Source organism: Nylanderia fulva, unplaced genomic scaffold (assembly GCF_048542155.1).
Source record: "Nylanderia fulva isolate GAGA-0341 unplaced genomic scaffold, ASM4854215v1 Scaffold4, whole genome shotgun sequence".
In the NCBI taxonomy this organism is placed as follows: Eukaryota; Metazoa; Arthropoda; class Insecta; order Hymenoptera; family Formicidae; genus Nylanderia; species Nylanderia fulva.
This window is the reverse complement of record NW_028190476.1, coordinates 6,701,244-6,727,949: the sequence shown is the minus strand read 5'-3', so window position 1 is coordinate 6,727,949 and position 26,706 is coordinate 6,701,244. Positions and strand designations below refer to the sequence as shown.

The window sequence follows — 26,706 nt, the reverse complement described above, 5'->3', positions numbered from 1 at the left end:
CCTTGATAAGAGTTTAATTGATATACTTAATCAAACTTAATCTTTCCGATAACATTGAGTTGTCTTGATATAGATTGCTTTGAATACTTAAAAAAAGTTGGCACGTTCAAAATGTAAGGTAATCAATAGTAATTAGCATATAATCCATAACAATTAGCATCTTCAATATCTTCCTAATTATTGAACAAAATAAAAGAATAAGTTATCAAACAGGAATTGCGTGATAGAGCCACCAAAGAATTTTCTTTCTAGGTTAAATATATTAAATATATGTATATAAAAGCGCATGATAACAATGATTAAAGTGTGTATATTATTATAAACATACTTTGTTCGTTGTTCAATTAAAAATCAATTTATTTTTAAATAAGGCGTATGCGATTAAAAAATGATAAAAAATACGCGATATGTTTGATGAATTAAGAGATAAAAATATATTCCAGGTAAGTGTTACGTCGTAAAAAAAGTCTTGTCACGCACACTGAAATTTCCCACGCCCCGGTTGAAATTCTCGCAAAGTGGTGAACTCTCTTTCTTTCTGTAGAACTCATCGTCGTCTTTCATTTTCGTTTGCATATATGTACGTCAGGATATCGTTGCCTTACGAAGGGTTTTTTTCTTTGTCTTCTTCTCTTTCTATTCTGCTAGAAATGCCAACCCACCGAAAATAGACGATATGTGTCGATAACATCTTCTTTTATTACAGCCGGGAATATTGTAATCATGCGCGACCCTGGCTACACGATAACAGATTTTATCGTGGAGTACATTTCGAAAGGACCTTAATACGGTTTACATAAAACGAAATCATATGTGAGCATATTAAGCTATACACATACACATTCACACGCATGTGTGCATAGGATGTAATTATAAAATACATTAATAATTTTGCCTGACAAAGTACACTGATTGACAATAAATGTCAAAAAACAATATTATTTTTTATAATATTATTAATTTATATTTATTTATATTTGACCTATAATTGCTGAAATTGTTAAAAGTTTAAAGAGAGACTTATTTAATGATATAGCAGTATACTCAAATTAATTTTAATTTAATATATTTATCGAGATATAGTTTTAAAGTAATAAAAATAGAGATACAAAGATTTATGTAAACTTAGTACCCGACATTTTAAAAATTATTTTCTTAATATAAAAAATGATTAGTTTATAATTGTTTATAATTTACAATTAGTTTATAATTGTTTGTAGCAACAATAATTTTGTTTAATAAAGATTTGTAATTTCTTAAAATAAGGTGCTGGTCATTTTTGAAATTTTTTAATTTATAAAATTACAAACAAAATGCTATCATTTTCTATATTAAAAAATCAATGTTTAAAAATAGATGATAAAAAGAGTATTGTTTTTTCCAATATTATTTAAATTAAAATGAAAATTTTAATATTAAATTTTCTTCATGATATGATGGGCGCGTAAAATTATGCATGTTGTTTCGTATTCTAATCAATTATCTTTCCCCTGCTTAACATCGTTTAAAATTCAATCGATAATATTTTTCACTACGACGATCGAGAATTCTCTCCACGCGCGTTCGTAAAACTTAACGCATCACTGTCGTCTTCTTTATTTTTCTCGCTTAACGAATAGAAATCAGCTGATTCACCACCGACTCATGTCGGAATGTTGGAAAATTTTCATCTAGTATGATTGTACAACTGATCGCTCATGGAATAATTTATGGCTCAACGAACACATGCTTCTTTTTTAAATGCTAACGCATAATAAAACAGAACTGACATTAAATTCGAACATAAAAATTCTTTTAAACCCTTAGCTTTTCGCGCGCGTTTGACGTAAAAGAGAAACCCAAGTCAAATAGTCACGTTTCACGTTAGATTTGTCAAGCGAATGTGGAGAAGAGGAAAATTGAAGCGCAAATTATGATGACGTCGTACCTTGTTGAAGAAGCAGCTTGTCCAAGCGAAGCAGGACCTCGTTTTTATTTTTCCGGAAACTTCCGGGCAGGTCCATACACACATCCGCCGCAACGATCCAATCCGCGTACCACTGCTCGCCCTTCTTCGTCGGCATGATACCCGCCAATTACGTGTGGAAACCTAAAACAAATTTAACGTTGGTCAAGACGAGTTAAACGGAACGAAATGCGCTGATTCAAATATACTCGGTAAATTAATTACGCAAACTCGAGTTACTTCGTCCTTTGAAATAACTTTAGGGTGGAATGAGAGATTTTTTGTCATAAAAAAATTACTTTTCTTCATAAGGAAAATTATTATCTCATTTATGATGTAACTGTGTCGTTTGTGTAAAATCTCGATTTTAAATACTCATACTGAAAATTAAATAAAATATAGATTTATTTATTTCGCGATAAAATAAAGTGATTTGAATTTTTAAACATATTTAATGCATATTTACATGTTAAACATGATTTTTATAATATACATATATATTTTTATTTTTTATTCTTTTTATATTCCGAATACAACTCGGGCTCCAAGCCAGAACCTGATGTAAAGCTAAGTTTAAAATATCGATACTAGTCTATATGTTATCGAGACAATTTCGAAGCGTGAAATGTCTCACCCAGGGTGTCCAACAGACTCAATGAAAAAAATTCCCTCACTTTTCCAGATTTTCCAAGCCCAGAAATTAATTTTGTTTCTGACTTTTTAGTATTATTTTTTCCAAATATATAATTTACGCATATATATATCTATATGATAAATCAATTAAATGTTAAATCATGAAATCTTTGAAATATTATTGTTAACAATAAAAAGGTCCGGAAGTTAAAAAAAAAACTAAAATTTTAATCAATTATACAATCTGCATTATGTGATCACCTTTTTCATTTATATTATATCTCATTTTTTAGTTTTGTCTCTATCAAACACATTGAAATAAAATAACACGACAATGAAAATATAAATTAACAAACACGCTGTAGATGAATCGATTTTTAGCACAGAAAATTAGCATGCTTGAAGTCAAATTTATTTAATAAAAAGTTTCAAAATTTATTGAGACAAATGTAGGATAATGTGAAAAATTCCAGATAAATAGTAAAATTTCCTGACTTTTCCCTGACAATTCCAGATTTATAAAATTCCCTGACAATGCCCGGTTTTTCAGATTTCTCTGACCGCTGGACACCCTGTGTTTATCACAATAAAAAAAATATTAAATAAATATTTATTTCGATACTGCCTATAATCAATCATTTATTTGAAACAAATAAATATTTATCTGCGCCGAAAAGGATTTTCTTATATTAGATAAATATTTTTCACATCAAATCAATATTATTAGTTTCAAATAAATGATTTATTAGGCAATAGTTGAAAGAAATATTTATTCAAATTATAATATTTATTATATTAATTATAATATTTATTCCAAATTTTATCAGTCAGTCTTTATGAATTAAAGATTTCTCGTAATATCAAAAAAAGTACTGCCTAATCAATCATTTATTTAAAACAAATAAACTATTTATCTGCTCCGAAAAAAATTTTCTTATATTAGGTAAATATTTTTCACATCAAATCAATATTATTAGTTTCAAATAAATGATTTATTATAGGCAGTAGTCGAAATAAATATTTATTCAAATTATAATATTTATTATAGGTATTAATTATAATATTTATTCAAATTTGATCAGTCAGTCTTTATGAATAAAATATGTCTCGTAATATTAAAAAAAATAAAAATAGATTTTATGAAATATGTTTCGCGATTAATTTTCCTTGAGGACGTTTCGGAAGTCACGGAGGGTCAAGAATAAACACGCGATTTTCCGTCTTCATTGGCACGACAATATCGCACGCGTGTTGGCGACACGTGGAATTGTGCAGCATGACATATTCGACCAGGAACAGCTTGCGCTGTCGTTCCATCAGTCTCGAATTAATGCGTATCGCTCGCGCGAGCTACGAAGATTAACGGCGCTCATTTTTTAATTAAAACGCTGGAATGTTGACCCTTTTTCCACGGTTTAATTATCATCGTCGCGCCGACTGGCTACACGAAAAATTGTTCTTTCGCGCGCGCAAAAAGAAGAAACAAAGGGAAGAACGATTAGAGACTATCAAACTTTACCGAATATCTCCGCGCTTTCGGATAAGCGCCTGTCGACGCTATCGCTTCGCGTGCAGAAACTAATTTCTATTTAAGTGAAGTTATCTATAACGCGCGTGCGAAATAAAGGATCACATATGTTTTATATATGCTAACGCGAATAATCGATCAATCCTGTGCTTACATTGTTTATACAGAATTTTTGAATCACTGAATCCAGATTCCTTTGCAATATGCTAATTATATACATATATGAATACGATAAAAATTATTTTACATAAAATATTAATATTCAAACATTTCATTGTAATTCTATTGTATTTTTAAATGTCCTTAATTGAATCGAAATGTATTACAGGGTGTCTAGTAAAATTTGAAAACAAAATTTTATTTAATAAAAATTAATATATGTATGTATTACAAATTCAATATTTTTTTATATTATATTATATTTGAACTTTTAAAATCTACACAGAGTAAATGTTTTCTTAGAATTTATCCTGAAAATTATGGAACAATATGATATTGAAAGAATTTTATGAGTTTCTCTCTGATTAATATTTACCGCAATGAAAAATATTATCTACCACAATAAAATATTAATATTTTTTATATTGTAATAAATATAATCAGGTAATAATGAGAGATACTCTTATTCCATTCCACAATTATTATACTATGATTTTCAGGATAAATTCTAAAACATTTCTTTCCGTGTATAAACTTATGCATAACACATTTTTGGATTCCGTAAAGAAAAAATATATTGTATTATTTATGAAAAAAGATTAAATTTTTTTACTCGAATAATCTCAGCTGATTCTATTAGCTGAATATTTATAGAATTAGAAACAACAAAAAAAAATCAAAAAGATCTACTAAAAATTCAAATACATTTCCAGGATTTTTAAAGGAGAAACAAAATTCCAGAATATTTGAAGGACCGCTGTATTATTATTGGAAAAAATAATGGATGATCACATACTTCGTGTCCTTTTGCGAAACTTTTTCATCGTCGATATATATCGAGAAATTGAAAACCATCACAATCACATAAAGGGAAAGAAATCGATCCGTAGTATAATTTGATATACTTACAAAGAAATGTATGTTCGAGTATAAAAGTTTCTTGTAGGAGAATTTTCGTGGGACAGATGGAGAAGAGATTCATCGATGTTGAATACGCGAGAGAAACGAGTGCACTGACCAGTGGCCTCTACCTTGACTGCGAATTTTCGGTCGCCCGAGGGCCCCGGGGCCCCTATTTATTACATAATCATGCCGGCGAGTGAACGAGACGTCCGGTATATAACCCAGAAAACAGGTCGCGCCAAAATTACGGGGTCTTTGCATGACACACGTAAGACCGGAAAAAACGAGAACGCGACGCGACGAAGCAAGAGTGCTCGAGAGTCTTTAAGGGAAAAATAAATTTTAAATTGCATACCCAGAAAAAAATACTATAATAGAATAGTTTCGACATTAGACATCTGATTGTCACGCAGGTGAAAAATTTCTGCTAAAAGCAGATATTACATGTCCCAAACGGTCCACAGAAATTTTTTTGTTAATTTAACATATAATATGGATATGTTAAATGGAGACATAAATAATAATGTGTTATTAATATTTTAACACAAAATAAATGCAAAACTTTAAATAATTTAAAATAAATTTTGTGTAAAATTAACAAAAAATATGTCAAATTATATATAAATAATTAATATTTTAAATTTTATTTTTAACTTAATAATCTTGTCACTAAAATACAACAGAACATATTTATTGTGTAAAATTAGAAATAGATGCACATTGTGTTATTTTTACATTTTTTCCAGTTGTTTTAATAATTTAATATTTAAGTTCAATTATAACAGATCAGTAATATGTTAAATTAACACATGAATGTGTTAAATATTTAATACAAGAATTTTAACGGGAACCATTTTTAACACAAGAAAACACAAATTGTTCTACTGTGCAATTAGTCCCCTTAATATTATATAATATTTTTGCCTTTTAAGTTTGTTTTAATATAGAGTTTTAACATGAAATATAATATACATATAGTGTATGTAAAATTTTTATCTCTTCTTCTTCAATTTTGTTGAAATACATTTTTATTTGATCGATATATTGATATATATTGATAAATGTGTTTCTAATTGATTTTCACTATCATTAACTTATGTTTATATCAATATTTATACCTATTAATTATAAAATTATTTTATAATAATTATATACGTATATATATATATATATAATATGTAAAGTAAAAATAAAATCAAAAATATTATATTTAAACTAAATATCAATTTGCAAATTCAATATATTAAATATATACGACATATTTCACAAAAATCAAAGTCAATTTTTTATGGAAATTAAATTAGTATGGATTAAAAAATAGATTATAAGCTTTGTCATTGATAAAACAGAACTCTGACAGTTTTCTGTGTAATCAATAACAGATAATAAATAGCATATAATACGAATACAAAAATCAATTTATGTCGTAAGATGGCAACACATCGTAATGTGAAAAAGAATTCTATTTGTATTCGATAAACAAAATTCGTCATTGAGTATAGAGTTTAATAATGTGTGAATAAGCATCTAGTGCACGTAGTATTTATCTCTCTCATAAAAGAGCGAAATTTGGACCATTTCTCGATCAAATAATTCTGATTAACTTAACTGAGAATTGATTTTTTAACTCAGTTGATATATTTATATTTATCTAAATTAAATTTTTAATTGCAAAAATAATATTTCAACCAATAAAAAATTAGAATGCATATTGCAATAAAGTATTATTGATAAGTTAAACATCGATTAGATAATTAAGAGTTCGTTGTAAATATAACCTTCAGAGCATTTCTATATACTCTGAACAACATTCTGATAATATTCAGTTAGAGATTATTCGTTATCACTTTGGTTGGTGCTGACAAGTAAATATTACAAGGAGTGATTATCGCCAAAATTATTATTGACGCAACATCTGGAAATAAAAATAGATATGTACGAAAATATTTTCTTAATAAAAAAATAACATATGTTTTAAGCAATTCTTCTTACCTTGTCATTACATAAAATTTTAAATAAATTTTATGTATATATGCATAAATTTAGAATCATATATAAAAAAATATACAAGATTGAAAATAATTTTTATAATTTATAATTCTATTTTCCAGTAATAAATAAAACGAGATATCATTATTTCTCTTTTTATCATGCAACTGTTATATATTAAGTTTGATATCATTTTTTGTATCAATTTCATAATTATATATTTATTATGTAACATTTTTTAAGGAAAACATTTCCTTCTACTTATGTCGAGGGTTTTCATGACCCTGAAGCAGTAAAAATTATGGAGTACAAAGAGCTTGGAAAAACAGGTTTATTTGTAAGCAAATTATCTTTTGGCTCTGGACCGCTTGGGTGTCATTATGGGTAAATTATTTATTATTTGCCTGTGTATTATACATGGAGAATTTTCTCTTAGAATTTACCCTGAAAATCATGGTAATTGTGGCGACAATATGATATAAGAATTTTATGAGTTTTTCTGATTAATATTTACTACAATAAAAAATAATTATGTGTACATAGTAAAATTAAGATCATATTGTCCTACAATTACCATTATTTTTAAGGTAAATTATAAAAATAAATTCTATCTATTTAAGTACATGATGATTTGGTATGAGTATTATATTTAATTATATGCTTTCTCAATAATTATATTATTTCTAGCACATATGAGGAAGCCGATGCCATCGAGGCAGTACGTCAAGCAATAAAGCAAGGTGTCAATTATATTGATACAGCACCATGGTATGGTCAAGGTCGATCCGAGACAATCCTCGGCAAGGTATAAAAATTTGTTAGAAATATATATATTTCATATTGTAAAATTTTGTCGAACATTTACGTTTAATGTTTTATATTTTGCAAATTTATTGTAGGCATTAAAAGGGATTCCACGAAAAGCTTATTATATCGCGACCAAAGTTGGCAGATACGAGTTAGATTATGACAATATGTTTGATTTTACTGTTGAGAAGACCAGAAAGAGTTTTAAAAAGAGTTTAGAGTTGTTGGGGCTGGATTATGTCGATGTTATTCAGGTGAGAGATATTATTTTGTGACGAAATTGATAACGTTTATCTAAAAATCTAATCTTTGTATTTCTTTTTAAATCTTTGTAAATTAATAAACATAAAATATATATCATGCAGGTTCACGATATCGAATTTGCACCCTCGTTAGATATAGTTATCACGCAAACTTTGCCGGAATTATCAAAACAAGTAGCCGAGGGAAAAGCCAGATATATAGGTGTAACCGGATATCCAGTGTCCGTATTGAAAGAATGCATCGAAAAGAGTAATATAAATATATCCTGTGTCTTAAGTTACACCAGACTGACGCTGATCGACGAGAATTTATTGGAATATATACCATTCTTTAAGGTTTGTTGTTTTCTTTATGCATTGTCAACAGTCTTTTAATTGCCTATAATAAATTTGTGAAATAACATATTAAAAATAATTAAAAATACTTTGCAGAAACATAATTTAGGCCTAATCAATGCTGCTGCACTATGTATGGGTCTTTTAACAAATAATGGTCCACCAAGCTGGCATCCAGCCTCTGACGAAACAAAGAAACAATGTATGGATGCTGCACAATATTGCAAGGTCCGTTAATAACAGATATCAAATAAATTTGTTGCATAATTATTGCATATTTAATATTTAAGGTATTGCTTATTTAATATGTTATCAATGTATAATGCTGTTAAATTAATAATATATGTACAGGACCATAACGTAGAACTTTCCAAAATGGCAATATGGCATTCTTTGCAATATACGAACGTGGACACCAATTTGATTGGAATACAAAATACAAAGCAATTACAGATGAGTTTGGATATATTGCGAAACGGCATTACAGAAAAAGAAAAAACTATATTGCAAGAAATTCAAGAAAAGTAATCCTCGTTAAACTTTTTTTTATTGGAAGACATTCTGTATTTTAGCCTATTATTTTTTAACCAAAGTAAAATTTATTCTAGGTTCCTATCAACAATAAAGAATCAACATTGGGAAGGTAAAGAGATCCAAATGTATCAGAAAGCTATAAAGAACAAAATGTGATAAAAAAAATTTTATTTCTATTTTTGGAATTCAAGTTTTATAAAAAATACATGTACAATGGAATATCTAATACACATATGTGTATGTCATAAAAAATAAAGCTTATTATTTTTTTGGTTAAACTGTAATTGAATAACACTAAATATGTATATCAGTCTATGGTAAGGATCACTATTGCATTTTGCTTAACATATTAGACAGATATCTCGCTTTTTTGAATATTTTTAACATGACAACGATTTTTAACTACTAATATATCATAAGTAACTTAAAAATATTCGATACAAAGTTGACTACTGAGGTAATTAAATGTCTGATCAGTCTGATTAGTCTCATCTATTTTTACAAGAAACTTATTATCCTAATTAACATATTCATATTTGTATAAGATATAATAGAATCAGTCTCATTTATTTTTTTAAAAGATTTAAGTCCTAATTAATATATCATTAATATAAGTTTTGTTCAATTAAAAATTTTTTTTTAATCTGAGATAAGTAATCATCCTCACTAGATTTAATTCGATAAGTAAATTCATACATTAATATAGTTACATACGATCCTAAGATAGGTTTGTGATACATCTGATCCAATTCAAATCCCTTTTTAAGGCACAGTTCTTTACCACCCTCTATATATTCGGAAGTCACTGTATTAACACAACTATATCCTGCTCGAATCGCAAATTGTACAGCAGTATTGAGCAAGGACGATGCTATACCTTTCCTTTGATACTCTTTATGGACACATAGTCTCTTTATCCACGCACATTTATCTAATCTATGACTTTTGGACAAGCCAATAGTTCCTACAATCTTGGCATCCACAGAAGTTATCATGTCGCCTCGGTAATCCGGATGTTCCACCATTATAGTATAACGATCTTCTTTAGGCTGTCTTGTTATTAAGCGAGATGGTAAGCGAGTTATTAAGCGAGGCTTTAATGCTTCAACGACCCAGAAGCATGAGAAGGCATTCGACATGTAGAGCCTATATCAATAAAAATATTAAAATTTCTTGGATTATCTATCACGATATATCTTATTAAGATGTGAGATTTATGTACGATACACTACCTTGGAATATCATTCACTTCTTTGTTAATCTCTGCTAGCTTTAAAATAAAGGCTATATATGTGCTAGCAAATATTAATACCACAACTATAGGTATAACCATAAGGCAAATGGTTAGTGGCATTTCAAAGAAAATAAACATTATAGCAGAGAGTAAGATCATCAGTTGGAAGGTGATTTCCTTGAACAACATTCCACGAAACGTGGCATTTAAGGAAGACATCACGCTCTTCTTAATTAATTCCTTACAACTTATCTCATCACCTGGCTGGAAGCGACGTAAGAAAACACGGTGGTCCATTATGAAAAGGCACTTTTGTGTGAAGACTTCCCCTTGAGAATGTACGTCTTTAAATATATTCAGATATGTTTGCTAATTTATTGCTCACAAATAATGCTTTTGTTGTAGCTATTACTTTAAGAAAGACACGTGTATCGACAACACGCATTCTTCAGATAAATCGTTGCACATGCATAGGAGGAAATTCCACAGAAGGCTAATTGCACAATACAAAAGCACACGCAATAGAAACAGAGAATCGAAATATATCCACCAATAGGAATAGAGAAGAGATACTGTTCGTATGTTGCCTACATTTTTGCATTGTGCGACGGACTTAAAAATGTAATCTGAACTACATATTCAGGTTATTGTACCCAAAATTAAATTTTCATCATAGGTATACTTTTTTCAAATTACAATTTATAGCGCTGCATAATTCGCATTTCTAAAATGTGCCAATATCGTTGAAGGTTGATAGCAAAATATTCTATTTCGCTTTTACCCAAAAATATTTGTACTTTTATAATACTACTTGCATAAATTTAAAGTAGTTTTATAAATTTAAAAACTTTATAACTTTACTTTTATAAATAAGTGTATATGTATCAAGTAAAATATATTATATTATTATGTTTCAGTCTTACAATGAGACGTCCTAAATAAGAAACTCATTATACTGTGTAATCACAAAAGAAGCAATATTGTCAAGCCAACTTGGAGATCCTTTGTAAGTCAAAAAGATTATGGGACCTAGTATATATATAATAAAAATATATATAAATATATATATATAATAAAAAACCACAATCGATAAGTGATAATCGATCATTTTCATCATCCGTCACAAATTTTGTAGGAAATCTAAATGTATGGAGAAAGGGAGTAAGACTTAGTAGTAATACTTTTTGATAATCCTTTTATATATATACTTATGATTATATTTAGTAACTAAAATGATTGATTTTTATATTAATTGCATTTTATCAAACTAATATTGTGAAAATGTTATCGCAATTTTAAAACAAGAAAAATCTCAAACTTCAAGCCTACATGTTATAATCATTTCATAATAATAATATAATAGTAATTCTGTGGCATTATTATAAGAAAAGAGATGCAATTTTATACATCTAATATCAAAAAAAAGCACAATTGGATTACATAAAAAAATTTTTAAACATTCTATATGAGATCTGAATATTATATATATCTATATGGATTATTTTCCTCTTCAATATATGAAAAGATATAGGGTCCAAGAAATTTAAAATAAATCTATTGAGTATGTAACTGTGTGTGATTGTTTATTATTTTCTTTTGTAGAATAAAGCTAATTTGAATCTAGCTATATATTTACTACATTTAAAATTAATTAATGAAAGGCTCGTATAAATTAAACAAAATTAAACAATCATATATAGTAGGCCAACTAAACGAGCAAATAAATAAGATGTAAAAAATTTTTTTTATTAATAGTTAAATCATTAAATTAACATTCCGTTACAGAATCGATATAAATTGTAAACGTTTCGACTGCACTACAGTCTTTATCAATACATAAAAATTAAATATTAAAATATAAAGTTAGATGTTAAAAATACAAAGTTAGTTAAATATTAAAATATAAAATTGAAACGATTCTTCGCTGTTGACCAATAGATATGCAAGGCGATTGGTCTGAGATGCCAAGTTATGCGACATTTGAGCATGCTACGGATATAATACGCGAATTAAATCAATGTCAGAAAAAATTAAAAAATCTTTCAACTTACATTATCGTTTTAACAAGTCCTTTTCCCCGATATTTCAAGTGTGTGTTGCGAAGTCTGAATACCAAATGTCAAAATAGAGAGCGTGATGTATTTATTTATTACCAATGTTTTTTCTAAATTATGATTCAGCAAATTTTTTAAGTATGTCAAAATAACTACTGTCTAACAATTCGGTGTCTGTATTTAAATTAATTCCATTTTTCTGTTCTTTAATGTGGATCATTTCAGATATTAGTCTTTTTTGGTAATTCTTTTCATGATCCATAATTTTAATATTGTCCCAGTCAAATGTATGTTGTTCGTTTAGAATGTGTTCCGTGATAACCGAATGTCTAGCAGAGTCTAATTTAATATTATTTTTATGTTCTTTAAGTCTCGTTCCTAACTGTCTTTTTGTCTGTCCGACATATGTGGCGTCACAATCGTTGCAATTCAATTTGTAAATAACGTTAGAATTCGTGGGGCAATTATTTTTGTCCTTTTGAACTCTTATGAAGTCATTTAATTTTTTAATGCAACGATATCCTACCACTACGTCAGGTCTTCTTATTGCTGAAGCAACTTTCTCAGATATTGATTCTATATATGGTATGACAAAATATTTAATGTTAGTATTAGTATTATTAGTATCTGTTATATTGTTATTATTAGGCTTGTTAAATTTCTTAGTTGAGAGATTTTTTAATCTGCGTTTTATTTCTGTGAAAATTAGATCAAGAGGATAACCGTTGGATAGCAAAATGTTAATAGCTTTCTCTATATTTTTTTTGTGAAATTGCGGATGTGATAGTAATAAAGCTCTATCTACCAAGTTATAAATTGTTCCTATTTTATGACAAGTCGGATGATTTGAAAAAAATGAAAGTAATCTACCTGAGAATGTCTTTTTGTGATACCAATCTAAATAAATTTTGTTATCTATTACTTTGATCATTATGTCTAAAAAGCTTATGCAACGATTATCCTCCTTTTCCAATGTAAATTGTAGTCTATCGTTATAATTGTTGAATTCGTTCAAAACATATGTAATATTGTCAGCGGAAGTGCATAAAATAATGTCGTCTACATAACGGAAATAGAAAGTCATTTCGCAATTTAAATTACTAATTACTGATGTTTCCAAGTCCTGCATGACTATATCGGCAATGATCGGAGAAAGTGGGGAACCCATAGGAGTCCCATAAATTTGTTTGTAAGTTATGTTATTAAAAGTGAAAAATGTAGAAGTTAATATAAATTTTATCATACCTATGAATTCATTTTTGGGAATCTTTGTGTGTGACTCTATAAAATGCCATCTATTATTGATACCGTTTAATGCAAGATCTACGGAAACATTAGTAAATAATGAAACAACGTCCAATGAAGCTATTATGTCGGTATCTTGTATTGTTTTCCCTGATAGAATGTTGCATATATCAAAACTGTTATTTACAAAACTGTCCGCTCTAGGAAGGCTATCTTTTAAAATTTTATGAAAGAAAGAAGCAATATTATATAGAGAAGTATTTATTGAGGAAACTATTAATCTAAAAGGAATATTTTCCTTGTGGATCTTGGGGAGCCCATAAGCTTTAGGAAGAAGAGAGTCGCTTGAAAATAAATAATAATATTCTTTTTTGTTGATGAAGTCTTTTTTCAACCATTTTTTTAAACAAATATTGAGGTCTTTTTCTATTTTTGTTGATGGATTGTTTTTAACTATGGTATACGTAGAATCGTCTTCTAGGAGACTCTCAACTTTTTTTATATAAAATTCTTTTTCTAGTGCGACTGTAAATAAATACATCACGCTCTCTATTTTGACATTTGGTATTCAGACTTCGCAACACACACTTGAAATATCGGGGAAAAGGACTTGTTAAAACGATAATGTAAGTTGAAAGATTTTTTAATTTTTTCTGACATTGATTTAATTCGCGTATTATATCCGTAGCATGCTCAAATGTCGCATAACTTGGCATCTCAGACCAATCGCCTTGCATATCTATTGGTCAACAGCGAAGAATCGTTTCAATTTTATATTTTAATATTTAACTAACTTTGTATTTTTAACATCTAACTTTATATTTTAATATTTAATTTTTATGTATTGATAAAGACTGTAGTGCAGTCGAAACGTTTACAATTTATATCGATTCTGTAACGGAATGTTAATTTAATGATTTAACTATTAATAAAAAAAAATTTTTACATCTTATTTATTTGCTCGTTTAGTTGGCCTACTATATATGATTGTTTAATTTTGTTTACTACATTTAATATAGCATGATATATTGAAATAATTACCAATGAATATTGAAATAATTACAATATGTGTGTAATTTTAATATATTGACACAGATAACATTATAATTTTATTTGAACATATTAATATATAATTATCAAACTACATATTGTAATTGTAAATGATAGAAGTTTTTAAATTTTTAACAAATATATCTTTTAGTAAATTAATCATAAGTTTAAGTCAGTATTATCCATATGATATTTTTATAAACTTATTACTATTTTTTTTGTAAAGTCAAATAATATATACGATATATAATATTATATATATAATATAAGATATAAATACTATAAGTTCAGTAAATTATAATAATTATGAGTTAATTTCTGTGTTTTATTAAAAAGTATATATTGAAACATTATATTGAAAAGTAAATATTTTATCCAATATCTAGATATATATCAATAAACATTCAATATGAAGAATGAGAGCAATATATATTTTTTAATTTCTGAACTTCTTATAAATATTAAAATATTATGAATACTTTATATATATATTTATTTTATTCATATTATATAATTTATATATGTATATTCATATATATATATTATATTTCTTCGTATTGAACAATTTTATTTTTCTTGGTATTTCCTATATTATAAGAATATTTATATAGGCAATATTTATTCTTATTAGTTTTATTAATATTCACTTTAATAATTGGCCATGGTCACGTAGGATTTGCATTTGACGGAATTGTCACACTACCGAGACGATAAATTATAACGGTCACACGAAGCTCACTCGACGAATTTGTCGCACTACCAACGCGACGCGGTGCAACATATCGTCTCGATGGTCGCGCGGAGTTCACTCGACAGATTTGTCGCATTACCGATGCGGCGCGACAAATCGTCTCGATAGTCGCGTGGAGTTCACTTGACAAATAGTGAGAATTTGAATAGAAATTAGCTATAATATTCATTTAAAAATATACAATTGCTATTATTGCATCAATATATAGTAAACAAAAATATTTTAAATTAAATATAATTATTTTCTGATATCTCAGGTAGAAATATAATTTTTTTTACATTATTACATTATTTGTGCTGCAGATGCGTGATAGGCCAAATCTCAAATTTAAATAATAAATTATTAATTAAGAATAATAAATCCCAACAAATCATTCCGAATAAATAACTAATTCAGCAAGTACATTATCTATAAACTCACCGAGAACCTCCCTGCTGCCGATGCTCAATGCCGCCGTCTCCTCGTCGTTCATTATTCTGAATATTCACTCGCGTAAATATCTACCGATCGAAAAAAAACACGATTAATCAATATCACACGCGTGTACAACGATAATTCGTCACTTTGGTACATTCCCGACGTTTATAACGCCCAATACACACGAATGAATAATACGAAACACGGAGCTCACTCGTCGCGTACGACATGTTGATGAATATGAAAGAAGGGAGTGAAGAAGAAGCGCGGGAACTTTGGCGCCAAATGAAAAAGAGGCGTCGCGGTAGTACACGAAGCGCCATCTGTCAGATGCCAAATGTACTCTGAGCTGTGTTCTAAAATTGACTATTTATGTCATGTATACTACAGCATTTCAGTACCGACAGTCAATTTTGGAACACGGCCCAGTAGCAAAAATCATGCAACTTAATAAATAGAATTATTAATTAATATCAATAATAATAATATTAATATGTAGTAATAATTAATAATAATAATAAAAACGCAGATATTTGAGAATCGCCAGACAGAATTTAAAAAAAAAAGTAAGACTTCTCTCGACCGTACTGGCAAATATTATTTATTAAATCACAACGTTTCGACTTCTTCTTTGAGTCCTTATCAAGTGATTTGTGAAAATAAAAATAAAATTATAATTTTAAGATGTCAAGAACGAACATAGTGTCGGTTTGACAACACGTCAAGACTCTTAGACGAGTTATGAGAGACAGTCTCTTGACGTGTTGTCAAACCGACACTTTGTTCGTTCTTGACATCTTAAAATTATAATTTTTTTTTTATTTTCACAAATCACTTGATAAGGACTCAAAGAAGGGTCGAAACGTTGTGACCCCCATAGCAAAAAACCAGTGATATCACAGTGATATCACAGTGATATGCTCTGGATGTCATAGCGATGTGTGAATGTGATGTCACAATGATATCATGTGACATCACACTTTGTGACAAAACAAGTGTAATGTCCCAATGATATCATTGTGACATCACATTGTGACAAAGCGGACATTCACACATCGCTATGACATCCAGAGCATATCACTGTGATATCACTGTGATATCACTGGTTTTTTGCTATGGGGGGATTTCATAAATAATATTTGCCAGTACGGTCGAGAGAAGAGTCTTACTTTTTTTTAAATAATAATAATATTATTTTTATTTATTGATAAATATTAATATTAATAGTTATTATTAATTAATTATTATCTCTCGATATATTACGCGTTTATATTTGCAAACAATATTTATTATTTATTCTCCACAACTCGTCACACAATTTGCTTGATTGTGCTACAAATAATTGTGTTGCCAAAATTTCGGTTCATATCTGTCATTCTGAAGTCTATTTTGCATTTAGCGATAGATGTAAAGTAAGGTAGAGAAAACGTATATGTAATTCGTGTGTACAACAAGTGCACGATGCATTTTTTGCATACACGACTTACTTAATTACATGTATTACGTATATGTTTTTTTCTGTCTTACTTTACGTCTACGCGATTACGACAGACGTAAGAACTTACGTTTAGTTTTCTGCCATAGGCTTCAGAATGACAGATAAACTGAAATTTTGGCATTCAATTATTGGTAGCACAATCAAATAAATTTGTGACGAGTTGTTGGGAATAAATAATAAATATCGCTTGTAAGTAAAAACGTAAATCGGGAGATAATAATAATTAATAAATAATACTATTAATTAAGAATAAATATTAATATTAATATTATTATTTATTAATAAATAACAATATTAATATTATTATAATTAATAAATAACAATATTAATATTATTATAATTAATAAATAACAATATTAATATTATTATAATTAATTAGTAATACATATTATTATTATTATTGATATTAACTAATAATTAACTATAATTAATTAATTTTATCTATTAAGTTGCATGATTTTTGCTACTGGGCCGTGTTCCAAAATTGACTGTCAGAGTATTGAAATGCTATAGTATACATGACATAAATAGTCAATTTTAGAACACAGCTCAGAGTACATTTGGCATCTGACAGATGGCGCTTCGTGTACTATCGCGTCGCCACTTTTTCATTTGGCGCCAAAGTTCCCGCGCTTCTTCTTCACTCCCCTCTTCCTTATTCATCAACAACATGTCGCATGCGACGAGTGAGCTCTGTGTTTAGTGTTATTCATTCACGTATATTGTACGTTATCAGCATCGGGAATGTACCAAAGTGACGAGTTATCGTTGTACACGCGTGTGATATTAATTAATCGTGTTTTTTTCCGATCGGTAGATATTTACGCGAGTGAATATTCAGAATAATGAACGACGAGGAGACGGCGACATTGAGCAACGGCAGCAGTGAGGTTCTCGGTGAGTTTATAGATAATGTACTTGCTGAATTAGTCATTTATTCGCAATGATTTGTTGGGATTTATTATTCTTAATTAATAATTTATTATCTAAATTCGAGATATGGCCTATCACGCATCTGCAGCACAAATAATGTAATAATGTAAAAAAATTATATTTCTACCTAACTGAGATATCAGAAAATAATTATATTTAATTTGTAATATTTTTGTTTACTATATATTAATGCAATAATAGCAATTTTATATTTTTAAGTAAATATTATAGCTAATTTCTATTCAAATTCTCACTATCTGTCAAGTGAACTTCGCGCGACCATCGAGACGATTTGTCGAGCCGCGTCGGTAGTGCGACAAATCTGTCGAGTAAACTCCGCGCGACCGTCGAGACGATTTGGTGCGCCGCGCCGCGTCAGTAATGCGACAAATCCGTCGAGTGAACTCCGTACGACCATCGATACAGATTGTCACGTCGTATGTACATTAATCGGTTTTTTTTTCGATCGGCAGGTATTCACATAAGTGAATTCAGAACGAACGATGAAGAAATTGGCGGCATTGGCAGCAGCAGGGTTTTGGTGAGTTTTTAATTAATGCACTTGTGCATAATTAATTATTTAGATTTTTTGCCATGATTTGTTGCGATTTAATTATTATCAAATTCGAGATTTGGTTATTCATACATTTATGGCACACAAATGAGGTAATAAAAAATAAATTATATAAATTAATACTGCGAACGTCATATACTTATATACATTAGAAAGATAGATTAAAAAATGAAATTTTTTAATTAATGATTGCACATGTGCACGTGTTTGCAAATATTTTATTTATTCAAATAAAAAAATCACATCAGAATTGCATTATAACGTACAGTGTCCGTTTTTCAATTCTACATACAATATTTCATTCATCTCATTCGAATTAATTGCGGTATTTGTTCTGCAATATTCCCATCTGGTTGAGACATGAAAAAATAATTATATATACAGTACAATATATAATTATACATATAACTTGTGGTATTTTTTGTTTACTATATATTAATGAATAATATAACTTAATATTTAAAAATACATTTCATAACAAATTTCTATTAAAATTATTAATGTTGTGTATTTTACCTGTGGCCTTTACGATCTTCTAAGGTAAGTTTATCGAAAAGTATCATATTCATCTCTGGATGTGATGTACTATTTTCCTCTGTATTATTCCCGAAATGTCGATACGAGACAATGCCGGTGATTGATGCAGTATTTTCATGTAAAGTATCGAATTCTGCTGCCGCAATATTATGAAATGTCATTTGTTCGTTTTTTTGTTTCGGCAAGCTTAAATAACATTTAAAACAACACATTATTAATTCGAATAGGCATTCGAGGATTTAGCTCTTTTAAATTATGCAATATCAATTATTTACGTCGCGTGCACTGGAAAAAACTTGTTAACTTGACTAAACCTTTACTTTTGTTAAATGAACATATATTAGTATTCAAGTCGAATATACGTTTTGTTAGATTTAATATATTATTTAATTTAAATATTTTTATATATATTTAATTAACAAAATAATATTTAATTGAAAGGTTTAGTCAAGTTAACAAATTTTTTTAGTGTACAATGTCTGGATCATATTATAAAAATAAATTAAAATTAATATATTCTTCACATTAATATTAGAATTGATGTTTATTAAAATTAATAGTGGACTGTCAATTAGATAAATATGCATAAACCAGTTTTATTTATAGCTAGAATATTGTTTTGACTTACGTGCATTTGATTTTAAAAAGTGTTGTAGAATTACCAAGGAAAATTTTGAAAAATAATATACCAGATTTTTTTGGCATATTTTCAGACAGCATCACTGATGCTCTAAGTGGTTGACCTAAAATTTGAGCTTTTTAACATTATGATTTGCAGAATATAATGCGAAATAATAATAATTATGTCGTAATTTATAATATTAATTTAGAGTAATTAATCGTCTAAGCTTATTTTCAATTTTTTTTCTCTGAATAATTTTCTCTAAATTTATGTAATAAATTATTAGTTAAAAATACATAATTAATTAATATTGATTTTTTAACCAATAATCTATTTCAATATATATTTTTATTTTCTCGAGAAGATAATTTATTAATTCTTGTATATATAAAAAAAAAATTTTTAATATTAATTATAAAATATTATCTTTGTCAAATTATCGTTTCAATAAAGAAATTCAATTATCGGTATACTCTATTACCGCAAAACGGAGTTTCAGCTCTGGTCGATAGATAATAAATTCCCAAGGGTCCATGATTAGCCGCGTAACCCATTTCTTGATTCCATTCGGTTGATTCCATAGGGAAACATGTTCCCTTTGCATAAGATATTCCTCCTTGTGCACAAGGCCATGCGATAAATTTGCACTTTTCATTTTGCGAACGCATGCTTTCTACAAAGAGCTGCCAAGCTCTTAAATGGCTACATGCTATATCTCGATCCAATAGCTCTTCTGAAATTAACAATTAGGAGAAATAAATAATTTATTTTTATATAAAAGCATACATGCTTTAACAAGAAACGGATATAAGAGAATATGTACACAAAATAAATCTTTATTTATAGCTCAGCCTATTATTAATTAATATAATTTGTTCCATCTACGTTGATATGATTAAAATATTCAAAAATATTGTGTTAATTTTATAAAATATTTAATTATATTTCTAATATATACATTAATAAAATTAACAAATATTTTTGAACATCTCAATAAAATCGACATCGATATAATTATATATTATTTTTGGAAACTGAATTGAATTAACATTATTTTGACTTGGACTTGGAGACAAGTTTTTATCTAATCAAAATATTGTTAATTATATTTTCTTTTTCGAATAAACGTAATTATACAGACACAATTAAATTGAACTAGTTAATATTTATCCGTATTATTCTAAAGTACCGTTGAAATGAGTGACCACCACCGAATTCTTAACATCGGTGCAACCAGGTTGTTCCCTGCCGCCATTGGGGAAGAAATCGATATGTCCGATCGGTTTAAGTAGACCAAAGCCATCCGCGAAATCTGGAGAACCGTCGGTATGAATCACGTCGACGAGATGAGCATCAGTAGCGTCCAATTTTCTCGACTTTTCTCGAAACAGGTGATGCCTGAAGAACGGTGACGCTGGATCGAGACCTGTTATGCGACCCAGAAGCAGATTCTTTCTTTTCAACACTTCCGAGGCGCAGCCGGCCACATGTGCGCCAAGGCTGAAACCGATCACGTGGATGTCGTCGGGATTAATCCCTAAATTAATAGTGTCCAACAGAATCAAAGCCAATTGTCGGCCGACCAGTTCGCTATTTGCCACCGCAGCCCCATAAGTAGTGCCCGCTCCTTTCGTCCAATCCAAGACGACGACGTTTATATCCTCCTGAGAATGTTAATAATTCGGTGGTGAAGGCTTAAGGATTTTGTTCAAATATTCAAGGATATTGTTAATTTTATTCAATATTTTATTATATTTCTAATACACAGGGTGTCCCAGAACTAGCGGAAAATTTGGAGACGATTTTTCCTTATTGTTAATGAAAATGTTGAGGGAGACCATCATTTTTAGAGCATGTTTCTAATTTTTGTTGTTATGTACCTTTATAACTAAACCTTATATTAAAATTCTATTAAAGCAAACTCCATCTAAAATTAACAGAAGAATGTAGTTTTGTTAATATTTTATTTCCACAAGGCTTAGTGTCTAAAAAGCTTTTGTTTTCAACTGTTTATAATTCAAAAATTATTGGTGTCTCGATATTTTCGCTGAGGAAAAATTGTCTCCGAATGATACCAGAAATCTGCCATTAAAAACTTTTCCGCCAGTTCTGGGACACTCTATATATTAATAAAATTAACAAATATTTTTGAATATTCCAATAAAATCGACATTGATATATTTATATATTATTTTTGGAAACTGAATTTAATTAACATTATTTTGATTTGCACTCGAGACAAATTTTTATCTAATCAAAATATTGTCAATTATAATTTTGTTTTCAAATAAACGTAACTACACTGAAAAAAAAATTATTTGACTTAACAAAATCTGCAATCGAATACGTGCAAATAAATATCAATGTAATAAGAACTAAATATTTTGTTAAAAACAAAAATATTTTAATTAAATATAATATTAATAAATATAATATTAATAAATATAATATTAATAAAATATTATATTAATAAGAAAATATTTTGTTTTTAACAAAATATTTAGTTCTTATTACATTGATATTTATTTGCACGTATTTGACCGCATATTTTGTTAAGTCAAATAATTTTTTTTTTATATATATATAGACGCAAAAAAGATTGATAATTAGTAAGATAAATGAAACATTACTATGTCGAGGAGCAGATTAGCGCCAAGTATAGCGCCGATATCACTCCCACTGCCCTTGTAACCGTGTATCAACACTTTGAGATGCTTGGTAACGTTGAATCGCGAATGTACAATGGATCTCAAATCGTCACCGTACTGTAAAGGCTCTGGATTTTGTCGGTCTACACGTGTATAGAGAAAGAATCTAGTTTGAATTACACTAGGATGTTGAGGCGGTCGTTTTATCGATAAATGCTGCGGCGGATCCGCGAAGCAACCAACTAAATCTGAAATGTTTTACATATACTACACTGAAAAAAAAATTTATTGAATTCGAATAAGTATATTTATTTCAATACTGCCCAATGAATTATTTATTTGAAGCTAATAATATTGATTTGATACGAAACATATTTATTTGATATAAGAAAATCTTTTTCAAAACAAATAAAATATTTATTTCAAATAAATGATTTATTTGGGAGTATTCAAATAAATATTTATTAATTTAGTCATTTTTTTCAGTGTACAATATTAAGATAAATATTAAATACATATGTTTCTCTAAAATCTAATACGAGTATATTACTCTATCTAATATATTACTCAGAGAAATCACGACTTTACAATAAAATATTTTCTAATTTATTTTATAATATTTGTACACTGAGAAAAATTAATTTGACCTTTCAACTAAATTATTATTTTGTTAATTGAATATATTAGTATTTAAGTCAAATATGCATGTTTTGTAGGTTTAATGTTAAATTTAATTTAAATATTTGTATATGTTCCATTAACAAAATATTACTTAATTGAAAAGTTTAATCAAGTTAACAATTTTTTTCAATGTATATTAAAATAAAAAATAAAAATTATGTTCAAAAAAGATATATATTTATTTGGAAAGAAGGAAAGCTGAGTTTTAGTATAATTATACCAAATTTAAATTCAATTTGTTTATATTAATATTTATAATATTTTATTAATCGTCATGGAAAATTCTAGACAAAAGTAAAATTTATATCATTTTACCGTAGCAAACTTTCGATTTTTCCTCGCGAAAGATTGCAATCCGTCTCAGCATAGAGCGATTTCGTGTCCCGCGAAGTTTGACTGTAAGAATAAAGAAACGTGTTACGTTGACGAGAAGTTTAATAACAAGACTTTAATTACGCACGTTAGGTGACCAACCAAAAATATTATTTGTCTTGTCGCGACCCCACTTGTATTTTCCTTTCACTCAGAACACCGTAAAAATTATTATTCGTACAATGCTATTCACTTCAGTACGATTTGCGCGCCGGTAGACGCAATATCTTGCACTCGTATAATTATGATATCAATTCAGTCTGTCCCAATATTTATTGCATTATATAATTATGTGTTGTGAAAGTGTGTCGCACGCAAATATAATTTTATAATTTGCAGAATACGCCACCTCTCCATGTCTGCAAATTGTAATACTTATTTTGTGCATGTATGTAGTGAATGTGTATTTAGTGGTATTTGTGACATTTATATATATATATATATTTTTTTTTTTGTTCCCTTTTAATATATTTTTAAATATCATGTAATCGAGATAACTGAACATTTTAGTTCTAGTTTGATTTATCCTGTACAATTATTCATACTGTAATAATTATTTCAACAACTGCATAACAATTATGACACTGAATCGACAATATTGCAAATATAAATAAATACAATTATTTAATTAAAGTTATTTAACTAATTAACGTGAAAATTTATAAATAGCCCTTATATCACACACACACACACACACACAGTATATTTCAGATATATGTTTTATTTCAAAAATATATTAATATCCAAATAATACATATATATTGGATCATTTATCAATTATAATAGTATTTGGATATTTATATATTTTTGAAATAAATTATATATCTAAAATATACTGTGTGTGTAATAAAAGTGCTATATTTATAAATTTTCACACTGTAAAAAATTGGTTAACTCGACTAAACCTTTCAACTATATCATCTATTTTGTTAATCGAGCACATATTAGTATTTAAGTCAAATGATTTAATATAAATATTTTTATGTTCAATTAACAAAATTTTAAGGTTTAGTCAAGTTAACAAATTTTTTTTACAGTGCACGTTAATTATACAATATAAATAATGATCTCATTTTCACGCTGAGAATTCGATCATCTATTTATCATATCGATATCATGAATACATTATTTGCACTCACCGGGCTGCAACTTTCCAGCAATTGATGTAGTAACGGCGATTATCAGTAGAGCGAAAAGAACTCGATGAAGAATGTTGACTGGCTGCATCTTGTCACTGGGTCGTCGGAGCCTTGTGTCCTTCGTACAGGTCGTTGCATTCTTTTCCACCCCCACCTTCTCCCAAACTTGATATCCTTCCTCTTGTTCCTCTTCTTCGTTCACCGAAATGCTTCGCGTTTATGTCACGAGAGACGCGCTTTTTGTTTTTCCTTGCCGTCAGACTTATCCAGAGGCGGGCTTTACCCAGCCGAGAAAGCGTTACCTTCTATTAGCGGCCTCCTTTTTGCGCAACCGTCTTTCCGCTTGCCAGAGCCTGACGACTGCTCCAACATTTGCCTAATAATTTGGCTTCAACACCGATAGAAAATCATTGTTCCGAATCGCCGGTTAATTTTATTCCTTTTTATTTTCGCACTCTTTTCACATCAAACTTATTGTATAATTTTCTCCTTTTCCTGTTAAGGAAAATATCTATATTACATGTATATTTGAAGATATATAAAAGAAAATATAAATAAATGCAGGGTTGAGTAATAACTAGTTAGTTAGTTAAAAGTTAATAACTTAGTTTAAGATGTATTAATTTTTAACTTCAACTGGTTATGTTTTACCTTAAACTTATTAACTTTTTTCTTAAGTTCAATATTTTTATAAGTTATAAACGTATTATTTTTAAATTAAAGTATTAATTTTTATGTTTATTTGTCTCAACAATTGTAATTACGAAAAACATATTTCTATATAAAAATCAAAATTTTTTTGTTACTTGTTATTATATATTTTAAAAGAATGAACAAACAAAATTCTAATTTTATATAAATAATATTTTTAAAAATCAACTTTTGTGTGAATTAATTTTTTGTTCATAAAACTTTTAACTTAACTAAATTAATTTTATAAGCAACTAACTTTAACTTAACTTAGTTTAAAAAAAAAAATCATCAACTTACCCAACTCTGAATGAATGTCACAAATATCTCTACATACACGAAATAATTGCAGTAATTATATAATGAGTATATTTGCAGTAATTATATAATGAGAGAAAGATTGAGAAAAATTTTGAGATGACGAAAAGTAGAACATTTTTTATTCACTTTATAATATATTTTTTTATGAACTTGTCGAAAATGCATCTGAACATTTATCAATCGAGATGCTTGATTGATGATAGTCTCTCGATTAATATTTGTCAACGATTTTAGCCGGTATGCGCCAGTACGCTTTCGCTGCAAAGAACTACGTTCACCTTAACATGATGTAACTGTGTCATACCATCCTCCGGTGCAAACAGCAGAAATTGCGTACGCGGAGCTGAGCACGTGTCAATGCATCACTTTCACTAAGTGAATTACACTACGTGTCCCTACACGCATAATATCCAAACAAATAGAAAACAAGTTGATTTGGCCATTTACACGCACTGACAAAAAATTTGTTAAATTAACAAATATTTAGTTCAATACTGTCAAATAAATCAATTATTTGAAACGAATAAATATTTGCTTTGAAAAGGATTTTCTTATATCAAATCAATATTATTAGTTTCAAATAAATGATTTATTTGACAGTATTGAAATAAATACTTATAAGAATTAACTCAATTTTTTTTTATGCACAAAGAAAGTTGGTGTAAATTTGTTGAGGCTGCGACTTTCTGTTTTACGTGAATATTTGGTTAATTGACATATATAAGCTTATCATAATTAACATGCAATCTCTATGAATTACGAAATATGTGTTTAGGAGAAACATGATCTCTTAAATAATTTTAGAAAATGTATACATACTTGAGACAACGCGGAAATTGATTT

At 28.3% G+C, this 26,706-nt stretch overlaps 4 protein-coding genes across 4 annotated transcripts in view; 1 reads left to right on the top strand and 3 right to left on the bottom strand.

Annotated features, from left to right (window-relative positions):
- LOC114937813 (pleckstrin homology domain-containing family G member 5) overlaps positions 1–2,084 on the bottom strand; it is a 193,269-nt gene extending 191,185 nt beyond the window's left edge. Inside the window, exon 1 of the mRNA XM_029311457.2 lies at positions 1,928–2,084. Within this exon, the coding sequence (XP_029167290.1) occupies positions 1,928–2,063 (136 nt within the window). The 5' untranslated portion in view covers positions 2,064–2,084. The remainder of the gene's footprint in view (positions 1–1,927) is intronic.
- A 4,540-nt stretch (positions 2,085–6,624) lies between these two features.
- LOC114937746 (uncharacterized) lies at positions 6,625–9,375 on the top strand. Its single transcript, XM_029311333.2, has 8 exons — positions 6,625–7,103; positions 7,401–7,541; positions 7,845–7,962; positions 8,057–8,218; positions 8,330–8,563; positions 8,660–8,791; positions 8,915–9,087; positions 9,172–9,375. Coding segments are annotated over exons 1-8 (1,044 nt in total). The 5' UTR covers positions 6,625–7,101; the 3' UTR covers positions 9,254–9,375.
- Positions 8,716–10,982, bottom strand: LOC114937753 (N-acetyltransferase family 8 member 3). Its single transcript, XM_029311351.2, has 2 exons — positions 10,330–10,982; positions 8,716–10,243 (listed from the first exon to the last, which is right to left on the bottom strand). The coding sequence occupies exons 1-2, from the start codon at positions 10,626–10,628 to the stop codon at positions 9,703–9,705; spliced, it is 840 nt and encodes a 279-aa protein (XP_029167184.2). The 5' UTR covers positions 10,629–10,982; the 3' UTR covers positions 8,716–9,702.
- An 8,082-nt stretch (positions 10,983–19,064) lies between these two features.
- Positions 19,065–25,067, bottom strand: LOC114937752 (pancreatic lipase-related protein 2). Its single transcript, XM_029311349.2, has 8 exons — positions 24,853–25,067; positions 23,657–23,737; positions 22,643–22,908; positions 21,202–21,676; positions 20,494–20,745; positions 20,019–20,133; positions 19,370–19,576; positions 19,065–19,202 (listed from the first exon to the last, which is right to left on the bottom strand). Exons 1-8 carry the CDS (start codon positions 24,938–24,940, stop codon positions 19,109–19,111), a joined length of 1,578 nt encoding a protein of 525 aa, XP_029167182.1. The 5' UTR covers positions 24,941–25,067; the 3' UTR covers positions 19,065–19,108.
- Positions 25,068–26,706: the final 1,639 nt, after the last annotated feature.

What these genes read in the sequence shown, in the direction of transcription:
- LOC114937752 (XM_029311349.2), bottom strand. Translation starts at nt 24,940, where the DNA reads ATGCAGCCAGTCAACATTCTTCATCGAGTTCTTTTCGCTCTACTGATA. An exon ending in AAAATCGAAAGTTTGCTACG is followed by an intron (nt 22,909 to 23,656) that starts GTAAAATGATAT and finishes AAAACATTTCAG; the next exon opens with ATTTAGTTGGTTGCTTCGCG. An exon ending in GAAGATCGTAAAGGCCACAG is followed by an intron (nt 19,203 to 19,369) that starts GTAAAATACACA and finishes TGTCTCAACCAG; the next exon opens with ATGGGAATATTGCAGAACAA.
- LOC114937746 (XM_029311333.2), top strand. An exon ending in ATTATGTCGATGTTATTCAG is followed by an intron (nt 8,219 to 8,329) that starts GTGAGAGATATT and finishes TATATCATGCAG; the next exon opens with GTTCACGATATCGAATTTGC. An exon ending in ATGCTGCACAATATTGCAAG is followed by an intron (nt 8,792 to 8,914) that starts GTCCGTTAATAA and finishes ATATATGTACAG; the next exon opens with GACCATAACGTAGAACTTTC.
- LOC114937753 (XM_029311351.2), bottom strand. Translation starts at nt 10,628, where the DNA reads ATGGACCACCGTGTTTTCTTACGTCGCTTCCAGCCAGGTGATGAGATA. An exon ending in GAAGTGAATGATATTCCAAG is followed by an intron (nt 10,244 to 10,329) that starts GTAGTGTATCGT and finishes TTATTGATATAG; the next exon opens with GCTCTACATGTCGAATGCCT.